Here is an 18,834-nt window from a genome sequence, read left to right as displayed (position 1 = left end):
GATAGAAGGAATGGTTGACATTTCGGGTCAAGACCCTTCTTCAGACTGAGAGTCAGGGGGGAGGAAGACACAGAGATAAGGAAGTGTAGGTTGTGAGAACAAGACATCAAAGGGGACCAAGTTCAAGGAAAATGTAGACTAGATAATTGGTAGCTAGAAGGTGACAACAAAGCAAATAGAGATAAAATGTAATCGGGGACAGTCGGACTGGTTTGAGAACCGGGAAGGGGAGGGATGGAGCTGCTTGGGTAGCTTACACCCCAGCGGTATGAATATTGACTTCTGTAACTTCAAGTAACCCTTGCTTTCCCTCTCTCTCCATCTGAGAAGGGTCTCGACTGAAACATCACCCGCTCCTATCCAGAGATGTTGCCTGTCCCGTTGAGGTACTCCAGCATTTTGGGTCAGAGAGCATCTCTGGGGAAGATGGATAAGTGATGTTTCAGGTCCCCTTCTTCAGTTGAGGCCTGACCCGAAAAGTCACCTATCCATTTCATCCAGAGATGCTGCCTGACCCGATGGATTATCCATTTGTTCTGGGGATCCTCTGCATTGCACTAATGAAGGTTAGCAGGGATGGGTTGGGTCAATGATCTGATTTCTGTGCTGTACAGCTCTCCGACTCAAATTAATTCACCTGTACATTGCAATGCCATCAAAATCCAAAGTAGAATCAACTTCCCAATGAGGGGTAAAAAAAAATGACACCTTAACTCATATTTTTAACTTTAATTAATTGTTTAATTATTTGAGGGATTTCAATCATTTTTAAATCTTTAAATGTGAATAAAGTTTAAAAACTATAAATGTCTCAAGTATTGATAAAAGATGAGTATTCAGGGGGCTCCACCCCTCCCCTAACCTTGCCTCTTGTTGAAGGCAATTAGGTTGTCTCAGGATGAGCCTCACAAGTGAAGCCCAGTCATCGTTGTAACCTTGCTACATCTCCACATATAGCTCTCGGGGTTGCAGAGCTGGCTCACCTGTTTCCCAGGTGAGATGTGTGGATGGGTTATACAGTCAACAAGCTCAATTTGCCCCAATGTTTTATATTTGAAATTGCACTTTGGCAACATCTGTACCACATCTGCTGAGGATGGTTTACAGCACAAAAGAATTTCTGCTAGATTTTTGCTGGGAAAATCTAGAGGTCATCTATGTCTTCATCCCTTCATCATCAAATTGGACAATGACTTAAAGGGCTTTCTCATGGTGCGACCCGAGGCAAGACGTAACAAGAGTTTAACATCATGGGAACCTCCTGCGATAACAGTACGGCATTCGTGGACCACCAAGGATCTCCGTGGCGCTAACGGCAGGCAGTCGTGGAACTTTGTAAGGTCGGGAGAAAATTCAAACATTGTGGTGAGCGTTGCAACATTGTATGAACGCAGATGCCAGTGCGATATCCGTGCAATATCCGTAATGACTCTTGCGGGTACTGTGGGAACTCCTGCGAACGGTAAACCCGGAAGCTTGACAGAGGGGACATAAGGTGAGTAAAAAAGGTGGTCTCAATATCGCCAATGGACGTGGACATCCATCGAGGACATCCCACCTAATTGTCATTGTTTGAGAATCTTTTTCACAGTAAGACTTGCAGAGATGCCTCTCAGAAAAGCACAAAGAAAGGGGTCAAAGAAAGTCAGAAAGTTTTTAGCCATGCAGGTAAATGAGGAGGAGACTCAGCAAGAGAGACAGGTGGGGGAACTGGTGGAGTGGTACCAATGCAATGAGATTTTCTATGACAAATCCAGAGAGGATCATAGAAATAGGGAGAGAAAGCACAGCCTGCTGGAGACGAAGGCTGCGGAGTATCCCGTGTGCTCATGTGAGTATCTATAACAATATATTAGTTTATGTACAGGAGAACAATTTAATGTTATCCATGATTTAAAAACATACAATGATACAGATGTAAAAGTGCTGTTTTTGCAGTTACCTTTAATTTATCTTATAAGTCTGTCTGTTCCCTGCAGCTGCAATGTAAAAGTAGTGGCAGACAGCTTTTACACCCTCTTTGTTTGAAGTAGGAATCATGTCACCATTGAAACATGGGCTTAACCCAGTGAGACTTCCTCTTAATTATCTTTTTAATTAATCTCACCCTTCTGCCTTCACACAAGCGTTTTCGATGCACATGTTGCGCTAATGCATACAGCGTGTCAATGAAAATAACAACCAGCCTGTACTCGAACCAACTTTGTATAGGCATGTCTGCAAATGAGCCAATTCTACGAACGGAGGATATTTATATAGTGTGTGAAAAAAAGTGACATCATTTGTGCCACGTGATTAACTACACTACAGTCCACGATGTTCATTCACGATTAACGGGAAAGATCGGGAGACGAACAAGTCACTCGCACAAATGACAGAATTGCCGAGTACCGTGGGAACTCTTTACCTACCCCCCGTTATATTGTGCGGAACTCGTGCTGGACCACGACCACTTCATGGTGACATCGTGCGTCAGGTCGCACCGTGAGAACCGGCCATTAGTTTCAAAGACTATAATTAATTAAAAATATTGATAGCATGTTTAAACCTCTGCTTCAATGGAGTGGAGAGGATGGGAAGGAATGAACTCTTACCAACATCATCAGGCTGCATGAAGACTGTTGCAGAAGTGTGAGGAAACACATTGTACACGTCACGGTTGGTCCCCCTCACTTGGAAGGTGTTGCCTTGAAAGTAAATCCCATGAATGTCGATTTCAGTGCCCAGCCCAATCAAATGCCATGAAACATTGTCACCCTTGCACATCACCAGTCCGGGCAGGTTACCGTACATGTAACCATTAATGGCTAAAAAAGAGAATGTTATAAAAGTACATTATGGATATTAAACAGAAACAAACAATACAAAGTTCCATAATATTTACGACTTTGTTGGCCAGTGTGTTTGGGCCGAAGGGCCAGTTTCCACACTGTATCACTCTATGAATGATTGCCATCAGAAGCAATGTAAATACTATAATTATTAGGGGGGAGGGGGGGGGGTTAGTATCATGCATCAGGCCATTAGAAGGTCCGTGCACAAAATGGATACCTGCAACGCTCATGAAAGGAGGGAGAACTAAATCCCACAAAGATTTGAAATTGACTCAAATGTCACCTATGAAGTGCACTCCATCTCACGAGGACAAAGGTGGCATAGTGGCACAACTCAGAGCTGCTGCTTCACAGCTCCAGCAAACTAGGTTCGATCCTGACCTTGGGCATCGTCTGTGTGGAGTCTGCATGTTCTCCCTGTACTGTACGAGTTTCCTGCAGTTGCTCCAGTTTCCTCTCATAGTCCAGAGATGTGTGGGTAAGTAGATTCATTGACCACTATAAACCTCCTCATGTGTAGATGAGCAGTTGATAGGTAAATGCAGAGAATAAAATGGGATCAGTGTAGGATTTTAGCTTAAATGGGTGTTTGAGGTTTGGCAGGAAATCACTGCATTGTGTGATGCATGACTTTAATGAAAGCAGCCCATCTGCCTCTTTAAGCCTGCTTTCAATTCAAAAGACCATTGCCAAACTTCATAAACATTAGAAACATAAGCCATTTGCCGACTCAAGTTTGCTTCACCATTCAACAAGATTGTGGCTGAACAATTTTAATCTCAGTACTACTTTAATTGTTAATTGTAAATGATCAGTGCGGACTCGGCGGGCTGAAGGGCCTGTTTTCACGCTGTATCTCTATAATAAAGTCAATAAGATCACTTTCTAAACTCCAATGAGTAAAAGCACAAATTTATCAATCTCTCTTCATGAGATTTCTCATTTTCTCATCAAATTTTCATCTCAGGAATCAATCCAGCAAACCCTTTCTATACTACATCTAATGCAAATATACATGATGGAGGCCACAAATGTACACAATGCTCCAGGCACTGTTTCACCAACGTCCTGTTAACTTGCATCAAAGCTTGCCTATTTTACTTCTCTATGCATGTTACAATAAAGGCCAATATTCATTGAGTCAGATTCATACAGCATGGAAACAGACCCTTCGGTCCAACTTGCCCATGCCAACCAAGATGCCCCTGCACTATGCCCACGTGCATGCATTTGCCCATTTCTCAGTAAGCATTTCCTATCCATGTACCTGGTTCTAAGCTGTCTTTTAAATATTGTTATAGTAGCTGGCTCAATTACCTCCTCCGGCAGGTACTACAACATTTAAAAGACACTTGGGCATTTGATTAGCCTTCCTGATTTCTGGTATGATTGCTACAACCAACCTCTTCGATTCCCATCGCAAAATTGTCTTGATCTCAGTTTTTAATACATTCGTCAACCAAGAAACCACAGTTGATTTGAGTGGAAAATTCTAAATATTCAGAATCTTTTGAGTGAATAAATATTTAATCCCCTCAGTCCTAAATGTCAAACCCTATATCTGAACCACAGCATTTTTATGGGAGTATGGGGAGGCTTAGTCTAAAATTTCATCCAATAATACAGCATGCCCTCTGGGCAGCAATGGGACATCGGCTTAGTAAGGATAGCAGGAACAGGATTGGTCCGAGTCAGCATGGATTTACGAAGGGGAAATCATGCTTGACTAATCCTCTGGAATTTTTTGAGGATGTAACTAGGAAAATGGACAAGGGAGAGGCAGTAGATGTAGTGTACCTGGACTTTCAGAAAGCATTTGATAAGGTCCCACATAGGAGATTAGTGGGCAAAATTAGGGCACATGTTATTGGGGGTAGAGTGCTGACATGGATAGAAAATTGGTTGGCAGACAAGAAACAAAGAGTCGGGATTAATGGCTCCCTTTCAGAATGGCAGGCAGTGACTAGTGGGGTACCGCAAGGCTCGGTGCTAGGACCGCAGCTATTTACAATATACATCAATGATATAGATGAAGGGATTCAAAGTAACATCAGCAAATTTGCAGATGACACAAAGCTGGGTGGCAGTATGAACTATGAGGAGGATGCTATGAGAATGCAGGGTGACTTGGACAGGTTGGGTGAGTGGGCAGATGCATGGCAGATGCTGTTTAATGTGGATAAATGTGAGGTTATCCACTTTGGTAGCAAAAACAGGAAGGCAGATTATTATCTCAATTGTGTTAAGTTGGGAAAATCGGGGGTCCTTGTTATTAGAAGATGAAAGTAAGCATGCAGGTACAGCAGGCAGTGAAGAAAGCGAATGGCATGTTTCCCTTCATAAGAGGGGTTGAGTATAGGAGCAAAGAGGTCCTTCTGCCGTTGTACAGGGCCCTAGTGAGACCATACCTGGAGTATTATGTGCAGATTTAGTCCCCTAATTTGAGGAAGGACATTCTTGCTATTGAGGGAGTGCAGCGTAAGTTTACAAGGTCAATTCCTGGGATGGCGGGACTGTCATATATTGATTGAATGGAGTGGCTGGGCTTGTACACTCTGCAGTTTAGAAGGATGAGAGGTGATCTTAATGAAACATAAAAGATTATTAAGGGTTTGGACACGCTAGAGGCAAGAAACATGTTCCCGATGTTGGGGGAGTCCAGAACCAGGGGCCACAGTTTAAGTAGAAGGGGTAAGCCATTTAGAACGGAGATGAGGACACACTTTTTCATCCTGAGAGTTGTAAGTCTGTGGAATTCTCGCCTCAGAGGGCAGTGGAGGCCAGTTCTCTGGATACTTTCAAGAGAGAGCTGGATAGGGCTCTTAAAGATAGTGGAGTCATGGGGATATGGGGAGAAGGCAGGAACGGGGTACTGATTGTGGATGATCAGCCAAGATCACATTGAATGGCGGTGCTGGCTCAAAGGGCCTAATGGCCTACTCCTGCACCTATTGTCTATAAAGCACCGTTAAGTCACTGGAGTTAGATAAGAGTTCACAGATAAGATGAACAAGTTCTTGATTAAAACGGGTGTCAAGGGGTTATGGGGAGAAGGCAGGATAATGGGATTAGCAGGCCAAGATCAACCATGATTGAATGGCGGTGGACTTGATGGGCCGAATGGCCTAATTCTACTCCTGTAACCTGCGAACTTGTGAATAAGAACCAAGCACATTTTACACACATCTGAGACTGTAAAATAACTTTGCATACCCAAAAAACATCACAGAAATAAATGGATGCCCCATGTAGTATCTTTGGTTTACCTTATTTTTAGCTGATCTGAATCACCTTCCACATCATTCATAACCTATTTTATTGTTCGCCAGTTCTCCCTCCTCTCAGTCATTTCCCTGCTGACCATCATACTGAACCAAATGACAGAAAACGTTGTCGCCAATTGTGAAATATTTTTTGTTACCAAAATAATAAATTATGGTTTTAATGAATCAATGTCTGTTTGGCTTGATGTTTATTTATCTAGCAATTTAGAGAAATTGATATGACTGTTTAAGCAGGAGACATACATCACACATCAGTCCGTAATAATGACAACAAGAACATCCCCTTTTTCTCTCTACAATTCCAGATTTTGACTGAGTACCTAATACTAGCCCTCCAGTATTGTGTCATTCACTCCGATACAAATTAAAGTGTGCACTGATAGTTCATTTTGCAATACGTGTGTTCAGGAAACACCAAATTGTTATATCTGTATTGTCCACCAGAGGTCACTGTTACACCGTCACATCGACTTATTCCTCTCACTCTAAGCCAAAGACTCACGATTCTGAAGCATTTCAACAGCCACCATCTCAAAACTACAAAGGAATAAACCTTGTGTAGGAAGGAACTGCAGATGCTTGTTTGCACCAAAGATAGACACAAGATGCTGGAGTAACATAGTTTTGGATAAAGGAGATGCTGCCTGCCCCGCTGAGTTACTCCAGCATTTTGTGTAAATCATAAACATTGGTGCCTACAGGGCTTTGTAGCACACTACATGGAACATTCATCTATTGAGGGTTTGAGATGAAACCATACTTTAAAACATGATTTTTCCTCTTGTATCACCAACAGTCAACGTAATTATTGGTAATGATGCAGGAAGCTTAAATCCTCTGGTACCAGAAATATTAATCATACTCAATGAACAAAAGTAGACAAAAATGCTGAAGAAACTCAGTGGGTGAAGCAGCATCTATGGAGCGAAGAAATAGGCGACGTTTCAGGTTGAGACTCTTCTTCAGACTAATGCGGGGGGAGAGGTGGGAAAAAGACAGGAAGAGGCGGAGACAGTGCGCTGTGGGAGAGCTGAGAAGGGGAGGGGAAGGGGGAGGGAAAAAGCAAGGATTACCTGAAATTGGAAAAGTCAATGTTCATACCGCTGGGGTGTAAACTACCCAAGCAAAATATGAGGTGCTGCTCCTCCAATTTGCAGTGGGATTCACTCTGGCCATGGAGCAGGCCCAGGACAGGAAGGTCAGATTTGGAATAGTAGGGGGAGTTGAAGTGCTGAGCCACCGGGAGATCAAATGGGACAACACTCAAAGTTTAGGTTAGTGCATGGGGCATGGCAAAATTCAACATGATATCAAAGATAACAATACAATCCTGTGATAATCACGCACCATGCATTTTGTTTGATTCTTGAAATTCTTCGTCCTCCAAGTCAACATTAGAAGCATTTTGAATATATGTCTTCAAATTATTTGAGAGATACCAGCTCATATTCTCATCAAAGACTGTATACAGCAAGTAAAATTCCTGGTCGATATTTTTCTACAAAAGAAAGAGTAGATATCTACATTTTGGATGAGCACTGAAGTTCTGGAAATTAGTGAGTCGTCAAGATGACAATTCTCCAAAAATATTCAAAGATACTGGACATAATGGGCAGATTGTCAAGGGTAGTGCAACTTTTAATTACACTTAGTTATATTCAGAGCAGAAGATTCTCTAGATCTAAAGATGAAAAAAAAATCATTGTAATAATGCAGAAATTTAAATATTAACACATAACACTGGAGAGAAAATGTGAAATAGTAACAGTCAACTGATTCCTTCAATATACATAAAATAGGATCATAAAAGCTTCAGAGTTAACAACCGAAATGCCATAATCAAAGAACAATCAAAACCCTGAAACATTAAGAATCATATTTTACAAGATTCTCTCCTCCTGAAAGAATGCAGGGACTGTGAAAAGTAATGCACAATCTACATTTAAGAATCCATTAAACATCGTTAAAAAATGACGGTTATTGCTGAAATGCAATATCACATGCAATCTAACACATTGCATTGTAAAAGAACAAGAAGATGACTTGGTCCTATAAAATATATCAGAAATTACAATCTTCCATACCAAAGAATTAAGCAAACTCTGTATCCTTTCCAAGAGAAACTGGTATTACACTGGAATTTATCACATATTTTGTAACATCTCAATAAACTACGACAATAAACTTCTATAATAAACGACAGTGCTCAATAATCACCAGTTAGTTTATTGCTCATATCTTCTAATCTACCATCCTTTCTCCGATATGGGGCCCCAAAACGGCTCACGATACTCTGAATGCAGTCTGACCAGTGCCTTTTCAAGCCACAGCATGACATTACTGTTTTTGTATTCTAGCCCTCTCAAATTAAATGCTAGCATTGCATTCACCTTCCTTACTACCAATTTTACTTGGAAATTACTGAAATAAATTTGCATTAGGTGAGAAATAGTACTACAGTAGGTAGACTGATGGGACTGAAGGCTGATAAATCCCTAGGGCCTGAGATGGTCTGCATCCCAGGGTACATAATGAGGTGGCTCTAGAAATCATGGACGCATTGGTGATCAATTTCCAATGTTCTATAGATTCAGGATCAGTTCCTGTGGATTGGAGGGTAGCTAATGTTATCCCACTTTTCAAGAAAGGAGCGAGAGAGATAACTCGGAATTATAGACCAGTTAGCCTGACATCGGTGGTGGGGAAGATGTTGGAGTCAATTATAAAAGAAGCAATAACAGCGCATTTGGATAGCAGTAAAGGTTTTGTCCCAAATCAGCATGGATTTGTGAAGGGGAAATCCTAGGGGATCTTACAGAAACATATAAAATTATAATAGGACTGGACAAGCTAGATGCAGGAAAAATGTTCCCAATGTTGGGGGAGTCCAGAACCAGGGGCCATAGTCTAAGAACAAAGGGGAGGCCATTTAAAACTGATGAGAAAACACTTTTTCAGCCAGAGAGTTGTGAATTTGTGGAATTCTCGGCCACAGAAGGCAGTGAAGCCAATTCATTGGATGAATTTAAAAGAGAATTAGATAGAGCTCTTGGGGCGAGCGGAATCAAATAATATGGGGATAAGGCAGGCACGCGTTACTAATTGTGGATGATCAGCCATGATCACAATGTATGGCTCTTGGGACCAAATGGCCTCCTCCTGCACCTATTTTCTATGTCTATGTCCATGAACTTTCTGGGAATGCTGCACCAGCACTACCAAGTCCCTTTGCACCTTCCATTTCTGAATTCTCACCCCATTTAGAAAATAGTCTACACCTTTATTCTTACTACCAAATTGCATGACTCCACACTTTGCTATGCTGTATTCCATCTGCCACTTCTCAGATCATTCTCCAAACCTGTCCAAGTCCTTCTGCAGAGTCCCTCATCCAAATCATTGATATACATTGTGAAGAGTAGCATCATCAGCACCAACCCTTGCAGAACACAGTGAATCACTGGCAGCAAACCAGATAATGTCCCCCTCATTGCCACTGTCTTCTGCCATTCTGCCAACCTGCTCTCCATGCTAGTATCTTCCCTCTGATAACGTGAGGTCTCATCTTCTTTAACAGCCTCACGTGTGGCACTTCATCAAAAGCCTCTGATAATCCAGGCAAACAACACCCACTGACTCCTTTATCTGTCCTGCTATTTATTTCCTCAAAGAATTTTAACATTCGTCAAGCAAGATCTCCCTTTCACAAAGTCATGCTGACTTCAGTCTATTGTATCATGCGATTCTGTTTCTTTTTGTTTTTTTTGGTTTATTTTATTAGAAGGTAGTACAATACAAAACAATACAGTGGGACCTAATTTTAGGTGCCAACTATGTCATGACGTAATTATACATTCTATGTACAACCTCTAGTTTTATGTTTTTGGAAATGAAATAAGGAAGACAAGAAGGGAAAAAAAAACAAAAACAAAAAATTGGAGAAGAGAAAAAGAGGAGAAATAGATAGTAGAAAATAAAAAAAACGTGAAGTGTGTGTATAAGAAAAGAAAAAGTGGAAAGTAGAAATAGGAGAAAAAGACCCTTAAAAGAGAAATTTTCAAATCTTTATTCGGAGATGTAAATCTATCCACGACCTGACCTGAAATCAGTAATCTTTACGCTGCATCACATGATTCCAAAAAGTCAATGAAAGGAGACCAACTCCTTAAGAATTGGTCATATTTATCTATTAGTCGGAGTCTCATTTCTTCAAGGCATGCTATGTCCATCATATTCCTAATCCACATTTTAACAGTTGGAATAGCTGTATTTTTCCAAAATTTAAGTATCAATTTCTTTCCAATTATTAACCCATAATTTAAAAAAACGTTTTGGTCCCTATTTAAATTGATATCTTCTACTATTATTCCAAATATAATCCATTCCATATTAGGTTCTATTCTTGACTTGAAAAGCTTTGTAAATATATCAAATATATCGCTCCAAAATTAATTCAACTTTATACATCCTACAAATGAATGTGTTATATCAGCATTTTGAAACAAACATTTATCGCATCTGGGAGAGACGTTTGGGTAAAATTTATTCAACCTCGTTTTTGAATAATATAGTCTATGTAATAATTTAAATTGAATTAAATTATGTCTTTCATTAATGTAACAATTATGTGTGTTCATCAGATACTTTTCCCATCTATCCTTCGGGATCTTTCTCATTAGTTCATGTTCCCAATCTTCTCTTAGTGCCTCTGTTGAGGGTAATTCTCTATTTAATATATTATTATAAAAGTATGATATTAGTTTTTATGAATCAGCCTTAATATTCATTGTTTCTCCTAAAGGGTCTAAAAATATAATTTGAAATCTATAAAGTCACATATCTGTATATATTTGAAATATTGATTATCCTTCAGTTTAAATTTTAATTTTAATTGTTGCAATGATAACAATTTTCCCAATTCATACATATCTCCTACTTTCCTAATCCCCAGTCTATCCCATTGTTTATATGTTTTATCGATAAGAGATGGTTTGAAGGCGGGGTTGTTCAATAGTGGGGTTAGTACTGATAGATTATTTAATTTCAAGGATAATTTTATTTGTTTCCAAATTCTTATTGCATTGTGAATAATTGGGTTCTTCTTATATATTATACTATTCAATTTTATCGGTGAGAACAAGATCGTTCCTATATCGTGCGGGAAACACTCCTCTTTCTCCATTCTTATCCACTCCGACTGGTGAGTGGAACTATCCAACCAATACATTATGTTCTTAATATGCACTGCCCAGTAGTAATACTTAAAGTTAGGTAATGATAAGCCCCCAACTTCTTTAGGTTTACACAAATGCTTTCGTTGAATTCTGTGTGCTCTGTAATCCCATGTAAAATTAGTGATAGTAGAATCTAGTTTTAAAAAAATATATTTTGGAATATATATTGGGATCACTTGAAACAAATATATTAATTGTGGGAGCGGGAGCGTTTTCCAAAATTTAATAATATCATTCAGTTTATTTAATAGTGGGATAAAATTGGCGCTAAATAATGATTTGTGTCTTCTCGTAATTTGAATACCCAGATACTTGAATTTTTCTGTTGCAATTTTGTGTGCTTCTAAGTACTCGGAAACCTTACCCTTTATAATGAACCCTAAAATCTTACTGAAGTCAGCCTAACCAGCCTACAGTTTCCACTCTCCTGCTTCATTCCCTTCTTGAAGAGTGGAGTATTATTTGCAATTTTCCAATAGTCCAGAACCACCCCTGACTCTAGTGATTTGCGAAAGATCACAACTAATGCCTCCACAATCTCTAAAGCAGAACCTGGGGTACAGTCCATCCAGTCCAGATGACTTAGATCTTCAGACCTCTTGGCTTCACAAGCACCTTCTCCTTAGTAATAGCCACTCCATTAACTTCCACCCCGACTCTCCTGAATTTCCGGCTTGTTGTTGGTGTCTTCCACTGGGAAGACTAAAGCAAAACATATACCCAATTCATCTGCCATTTCTTTATTCCCCATTATCACTTCCCCAGCATAATTTTTCAGTGGTCCAATGTCCACTCATAACTCTTACTCTTTATTTATCTGAAGAAACTTTTATTTACTATCCTCTTTTAAATTATTGGCTAACTTAATAATTTCAAAGAGGATAGTAAATAAAAGTTTCTTCAGATAAATATTCATCTTTTCTCACCGCATTGCCTTTTTAGTTACCTGTTTTCTTTTAAAAGCTTCCCAGCTCCTAGTGGAACTCCTAGTGGAGTTCCGCAGAGGTCGGTCCTGGGGCTGCTACTCTTCAAGTTATACATTAATGATTTGGACGAGGGGATTGATGGCTTTGTGGACAAGTTTGCTAATGATACAAAAATAGGTGGAAGGGCAGGTAGTATAGAGAAAGCAGGGACTCTGCAGAAGGACTTGAACAGGTTGGGAGAGAGGGCAGAGAAGTGGCAGATGTAATATAGTGTAGCAAAGTGTGGAATCATGCATTTTTGTAATAGGATTGAATGAGGAGACTTTTATAAATGGGGAGAATCCAGAAAACATAGATGCGAAGGGACTTGGGAATGCTAGTGCAGAATTATCCAAGCCATTGGATATTTAATGCAGATAGATTCTTGATTAGTACTGGTGTCAGGGGTTATGAGGAGAAGGCAGGAGAATGGGGTTAGGAGGGAGAGATAGATCAGCCATGATTAAGTGGCATACTCTATGGCCGAATGGCCTAATTCTGCTCCTATCACATGACTGATCATTGTAATGTTATATGCCTACTCTTTGGAGAAGGCAGGTTATACTCCTTCTCTGAAGTGACACTTCATTCAATTCCAATATTTTGATGAATATGTTATATCATGGAATTGCCAAATCTGATTGGCACACACTTGATAAATGACTAAATGTACAGAGATTTAAAGAACAGTTTGTCCCTAGTTAAATCACTTAGTCCAACTACGTGGCAATTTGGTACAGAAGGGGTGGAGACCCAGGCAGATAATCTACAGAGTTAATTTTGTTATTTTGGATTTTCTTGTTCATACATCATAACTAATACTTGGCTATGTTTCCTGAATGATGCGTCAGTGTACTAGCTACTAAATATGCTGAAAACATTTTTAAAGTATTTATGGTTAACCTCTGCAGGATATTTGAGAAGTGTACGTCTTCCCATCCAAAACTTACAAAACCCTCATTCTTTTCCCTACAGTGAATAATCATCTGCTGTGTGTTAGTGAAAAATCCAGAAATAGCCTGAAATGTACAGTGTATACATCACTCTGGTGAGAGAACCTGCCAGCAGGGCCCAAATATCTTCACTCTCACTATTGTCAGAGGAGTGTGGCTTCACGTTCCATCCAGAGAGCACTTTGTTGGTGTGAACATAAAAACATAGAAAATAGGTGCAGGAGTAGGCCATTCGGCCCTTCAAGCCAGCACCGCCATTCATTGTGATCATGGCTGATCATCCCCTATCAATAACCCATGCCTGCCTTCTCCCCATATCCCTCGACTCCACTACCCCCTAGAGCTCTATCTAACTCTCTCTTAAATCCATCCAGTGACTTGGCCTCCACTGCCCTCTGTGACAGGGAATTCCATAAATTCACAACTCTCTGGGTGAAAAAGTTTTTTCTCACCTCAGTCTTAAATGACCTCCCCTTTATTCTAAGGCCCCTGGTTCTGGACTTGCCCAACATTGGGAACATTTTTCCTGCATCTAGCTTATCCAGTCCTTTCATAATTTTATATGTTTCTATAAGATCCCCCTCATCCTTCCAAACTCCAGTGAATACAAGCTTAGTCTTTTCAATCTTTCCTCATATGACAGTCCCACCATCCCAGGGATCAATCTCATGAACCTACGCTGCACTGCCTCAATCACAAGGATGTCCTTCCTCAAATTAGGAGACCAAAACTGTACACAATACTCCAGATGTAGTCTCACCAGAGCCCTATACAACTGCAGAACAGAACCAAATGCATAGAATAGCACGCCGTCTTATGGACACTTTCCTTCGGCAGCAGTCTATCAAGGACTCGTTAACTCTGTTTAACACACACTCCTCCACTCCCCATCCTGCACCATTCATCCATCTATTCAGAAGCAACGTTTCATATTCAGGTGGTGTGTTGCCTTTTGGAGCTGGCTGCAAAGATTACACCCGTTTTGTTGCATTCTACCAACTGAGAGAATCTGCAACCCATCAGCAGCAACCCATTGCACGAGAACCAATTATCTCAGTGTCAGTACACCATTAGAGCATTTTTCACACAGAGAGTGGTGAATCTCTGGAACTCTGCCACAGGAGGTAGTTGAGGCCAGTTCATTGGCTATATTTAAGAGGGAGGTAGATGTGGCCCTTGTGGCTAGAGGGATCAGGGGGTATGGAGAGAAAGCAGGTACGGGATGCTGAGTTGGATGATCAGCCATGATCATATTGAATGGCGGCGCAGGCTCGAAGGGCCGTATGGCCTACTCCTGCACCTATTTTCTACGTTTCTATATTAGAAAGGGAATCCCCACACTGTTCTGTTGATCCCTTTAAGTTCCTGCTCCTGCTGTTGATTTTCACAAATGAGAGCAGAGTCTTCCACAACATTGTTTAAAGTAAAAACATGAAGAACGACATATATAGTGTCAAAGAGTGACATGGCGTGGAAACAGGCCCTTCGGCCCAACTTACCCACACTGGCCAATATATCCCACCTACACTAGTCCCACTTCCCATGCTTGGTCAATATCCCTCCAAACCTGTCCAATCCATGTACCTGTCGAACTACTTCTTAAATGTTGGGATCATCCCTGCCTCAAGTACCTCCTCTGGAAGCTTGTTCCATACACCCACCATCCTTTGTGTGAAAAAGTTACCCGCCAGATTCCTATTAAATCTTTTCCCATTCACCTTAAACCTATGTCCTCTGGTTCTCGACTCACCTAAAGCACACTATAAAGCACAATATACAACTATTTTAGATTTCCTTATGCTTGTTTAATGTATCTTGCTCTTACATGTTCTCTTGTGCATAATTCTGTTTGCCCAGGATCCTGTTATCTAAATAAATTGATGTTGCCATTAACTCATTTGAAACAATTTGTTTAACATGTGTCAAAGAAAAATAGAAAAGATGAGTTGAAAACAGCTAAATCTTACAGAAGAGTTATGCCAATTAATTTGATTAAATGATAAACATACTAAAAAGTTTTCAAGAGTTTGCATATTTAATACCTGTGAACCATCTTGATTCAATGTGTTCTTCCTGCAGATAACCAATGGACCGACAAGGCCAGAATTAGTGTCCTCCACAATATTGGTGGCTGAGTAGTACATCCAGGTCAGGCAGGGTGGATCATTCACTGTAGGTCCCACATGCTGTGGCACTGTCCATGTATAGGTGAAGGATGTTCCAGGCTCAACATGTGAAGCATTTCTTTCAAAACCTTAACATTTCAGCCAAACAGAATTTTAAAAAAAATAGCCTTTTTCCACAATTACATTTAAATTTGTATTAGTAGGTTTAATTAGCAGGTTTTCATAATTTATAGGAGCAGAATTAGGCCATTCGGCCCATCAAGTCTACTCCGCCACCCAATCATGGCTGATTTATCTCTCCCTTTCAATCCCATTCTCCTGCCTTCTACCCCATAACCCTTGACACCCATACTAATCAAGAATCGGTCAATCTCCACCTTAAAAATATCTATTGAGTTGACCCCCAAGACTTTTGTAACAATGAATTCGACAGATTCACCACCTTCTGACAAAATAAATTCCACCTCATCTCCTTTTCTACATTCTTTTATTCTGAGGCAATGGCTTCCGATGCTAGACTCTCCCACTAGTGGAAATATGCTCTATCCAGGCCTTCCACACCATTATCGAGGTAAGTTTCAATGAGGGTCCCCCCCCCCCCTACCTCTCATCCTTCTAAACTCCAGCAAGTACAGACCCAATACAGCCAAATGCTCATCATGTGTTAACCCAATCATTCCTGGGATAATTCTCATAAACCTGAGGAGGTTCTCCAATGCCAACACACCCTTCCTCAGATATGGGGTCCAAAACAGCTCCATTTAGTTTTTTGTTATAATGGTGACAGCTCATTTCCAGAAGAAGCATGTTCATTCAAGATAATTTCTTTAGCAAAAATCTCACAGCAGGGAATTCAACTCAATATTGTCTTCTTGGGTGTTATGGGTATGATTTGAGGAGGAAATAATGTACATCAAGTATATTGAAATGTTGCATCAAATGTTACATCAGGCGATGTATTTGTGAAAGGGTTGGTGAATTGCCAAGTGAAGGCAAAACAACATTGACTCAATCTTCACCATCATGGAACTCAATGCTCTAATCTTGTTCAACTACCTGAATGCACCAAGCAAAGATATAGTTAAGCAACTAGGAGGACCACCTCCATCCCCACTATGAGCATTGACTGCATTTTCCCGTTCAGAGGCCATTAAACTTCTTTTAATATGCTGATGAAGTTTAATATATGAAGTGATCAATAGCAATTGAAGAAAGGAGAACTGATAGCTGGGAGGAGATTGGAGTGGGGGAAAAGAGGGCAGAATAATGTGTTTGGCTGGATCCCTCAAACCATACTCCTATGTCCATCACATACACACAGCCCACTTCAAATGTGCCATGCATAAATGCAACGGCGCCAGTCTGAACAGTTTTACCTGTAAACAATGCCAGAATGCATTTCATCAGCACACTGTCATATCCACCTGTTAGGTGCAACAAAATGTCCCTTGCTACATGTGAAGGAAGAAATTGCAGATGCTGTTTTTAACCAAAGATGGACACAAAAACCTGAAGTAACTCTGGAGAAAATGAATAAGTGACATTTTGAAGAAAGTCTGAAGAAGGTTCTCGACCCAAACGTCACCTATTCCTTTTCTCCAGCCATGCCATGCCATGCCGTCTGACCCGTTGAGTTAATCTAGCTTTTTGTATCTCCATTGCTACACAGTGTATGCTACATTTTTTATTCCAAATTCTATCCATGAGTGCACAAATTTAATTGGGGAAATGAACTAATCACACAGGAATGTAGTGATGTCTAAAACTAATAGCGTCTGGTGGAATTGATTAATGCTTGATTTCACTAATGCACTCTTGAGATGTCCACCTTGCGTGTGCCAAACTAAAAACTAACATTTCAGAAGATTCAATTTCAACCCAAAATTGCAAGGGGAAGGGGAATGATGCTAATTATTAATTCTGTAAACGTTATCCTAATCTGTAGTAGTGCAAAATTAAAACACATGTATAAAGACAGGAACTCTCAAACAGCTAACCATGCATTAATTTACCATCAACGTAGTTTGTTGCATCAAACTCCTTGGTAAAATACACCCCATGAGGCTGAATGCTGTAGGCACGATCGGCTTGGTTCATGAAAGTGACAATAATGGTGTCTCCAACTTCAGCTTTGATCACTGGGCCTAATAGGCAAGTAATAAACATATTGTCACCTTGATAGTTCTAAAGTAACAAAAGTAGATGTTCCAAAATTGAATCACACGTCGTACCAAGTATTCCAAGATGCTTTTCTGCTGGTAATCGATTTTTTTTTGTGTGGAAGGATTCGTTAGTATATTCAACATATCGAGCTTTCCAGTATTCTCCTCCAATTCTGTCCATACTATTCTTGAAGAAAACTTCAGAATCACTGAAAGGAATTTAAAAAAACAGTAAAGAGGGTCTGAAGAAAGGTCTCGACCCGCACTGTTCTCAAGAAATGCTGCTTGACCTGCTGAGTTCTCCAGCACTTTGTGACCTTTTGGCATAAATCTGGTCATTTTTGAATAATGCATTTTATACCCAAGAGCTCAAAGAATAATTAAGTTGTAAAAGTGTTGAGATTTTGATTGATGTTAATTTTGCCCTCAATAGTTACACCCACAAGATTGGAAGGAGATGGCTGGATTGTAAATAATTAATATCCCTAGCATACAGATTAATGTCCAATGTCTTTCCTGTACTGGCAGATGCAGCAGAAGTGACCCATCAAGCATAACCAATGGACAAAACAATTGAAAAGAGATTTTATGAACAGAGATGGCGACAGATATTATGTCCTGCCTAAATCTCGAGAAAATCAGGTACTCACTTCAACATTCAAATGGAAGGTTTCAGAAAGCATGGGAACCTTTTTTAAATGCATTCCAGACTTTATAAATGCCTCATCAAGCACAGTTTAACAGCTTAACAGTCTACCCATTCATTTTTCGCGGATTATTGTTGTGACAGGCTGATATTTGCATATGCTCACTGGCAGTGACTGGGGAGGAATTATTTTTGGTATCTCATTTTTGTTTTATTGTTGTTGTCTTGTTATATGTTAGCATAAGTTGTTTTTTATTTATTCTTTTCGTACACTCTGTCTGTAACAAATAGACAACTTTGCACTTTATGTCCTGAAAACTAAATAAAAAAGATTTTGATTAAAAAAAAAAGATGTAGAGGGCCAATAGCAACCAGTTGGATTAGGTTAAGATAATTTTGTTTGTTTGGACAAGATTAATATGATTTTAGTCTAATCACAGACTGGAAATTAATTTGCAAATTTCATGCCAGTAAATTAATGTTTGCAAAAGTTCTCCATACAAAGGATTTAAGCACAGGTACAAAGCTATAGGACTATTTCCAATCAACCTTTGCCCTTGAAATAAACCTCTCCCAATCATAATGGTTTGACAGCCAGAGTATCAATAGAATTATCTGAGAAAGCAGGAC

The 18,834-nt window shown here is 40.0% G+C and overlaps 1 protein-coding gene across 1 annotated transcript in view; it reads right to left on the bottom strand.

Moving 5' to 3' along the window:
• The window catches only part of LOC129698427 (ferroxidase HEPHL1-like), a 75,896-nt gene that overhangs the window by 20,293 nt on the left and 36,769 nt on the right, over nt 1–18,834 (bottom strand). Inside the window, exons 7-11 of the mRNA XM_055637571.1 lie at nt 17,628–17,767; nt 17,409–17,540; nt 15,313–15,524; nt 7,466–7,616; nt 2,595–2,807 (exon numbers count right to left, since the gene is read on the bottom strand). Of these exons, the coding sequence (XP_055493546.1) occupies nt 2,595–2,807; nt 7,466–7,616; nt 15,313–15,524; nt 17,409–17,540; nt 17,628–17,767 (848 nt within the window). The remainder of the gene's footprint in view (nt 1–2,594; nt 2,808–7,465; nt 7,617–15,312; nt 15,525–17,408; nt 17,541–17,627; nt 17,768–18,834) is intronic.

This window comes from Leucoraja erinacea, chromosome 6 (assembly GCF_028641065.1).
Source record: "Leucoraja erinacea ecotype New England chromosome 6, Leri_hhj_1, whole genome shotgun sequence".
Taxonomy (NCBI): domain Eukaryota; kingdom Metazoa; phylum Chordata; class Chondrichthyes; order Rajiformes; family Rajidae; genus Leucoraja; species Leucoraja erinaceus.
Note: the sequence above shows the minus strand (reverse complement) of the source record. Positions and strands in the feature narration are given on the sequence as shown.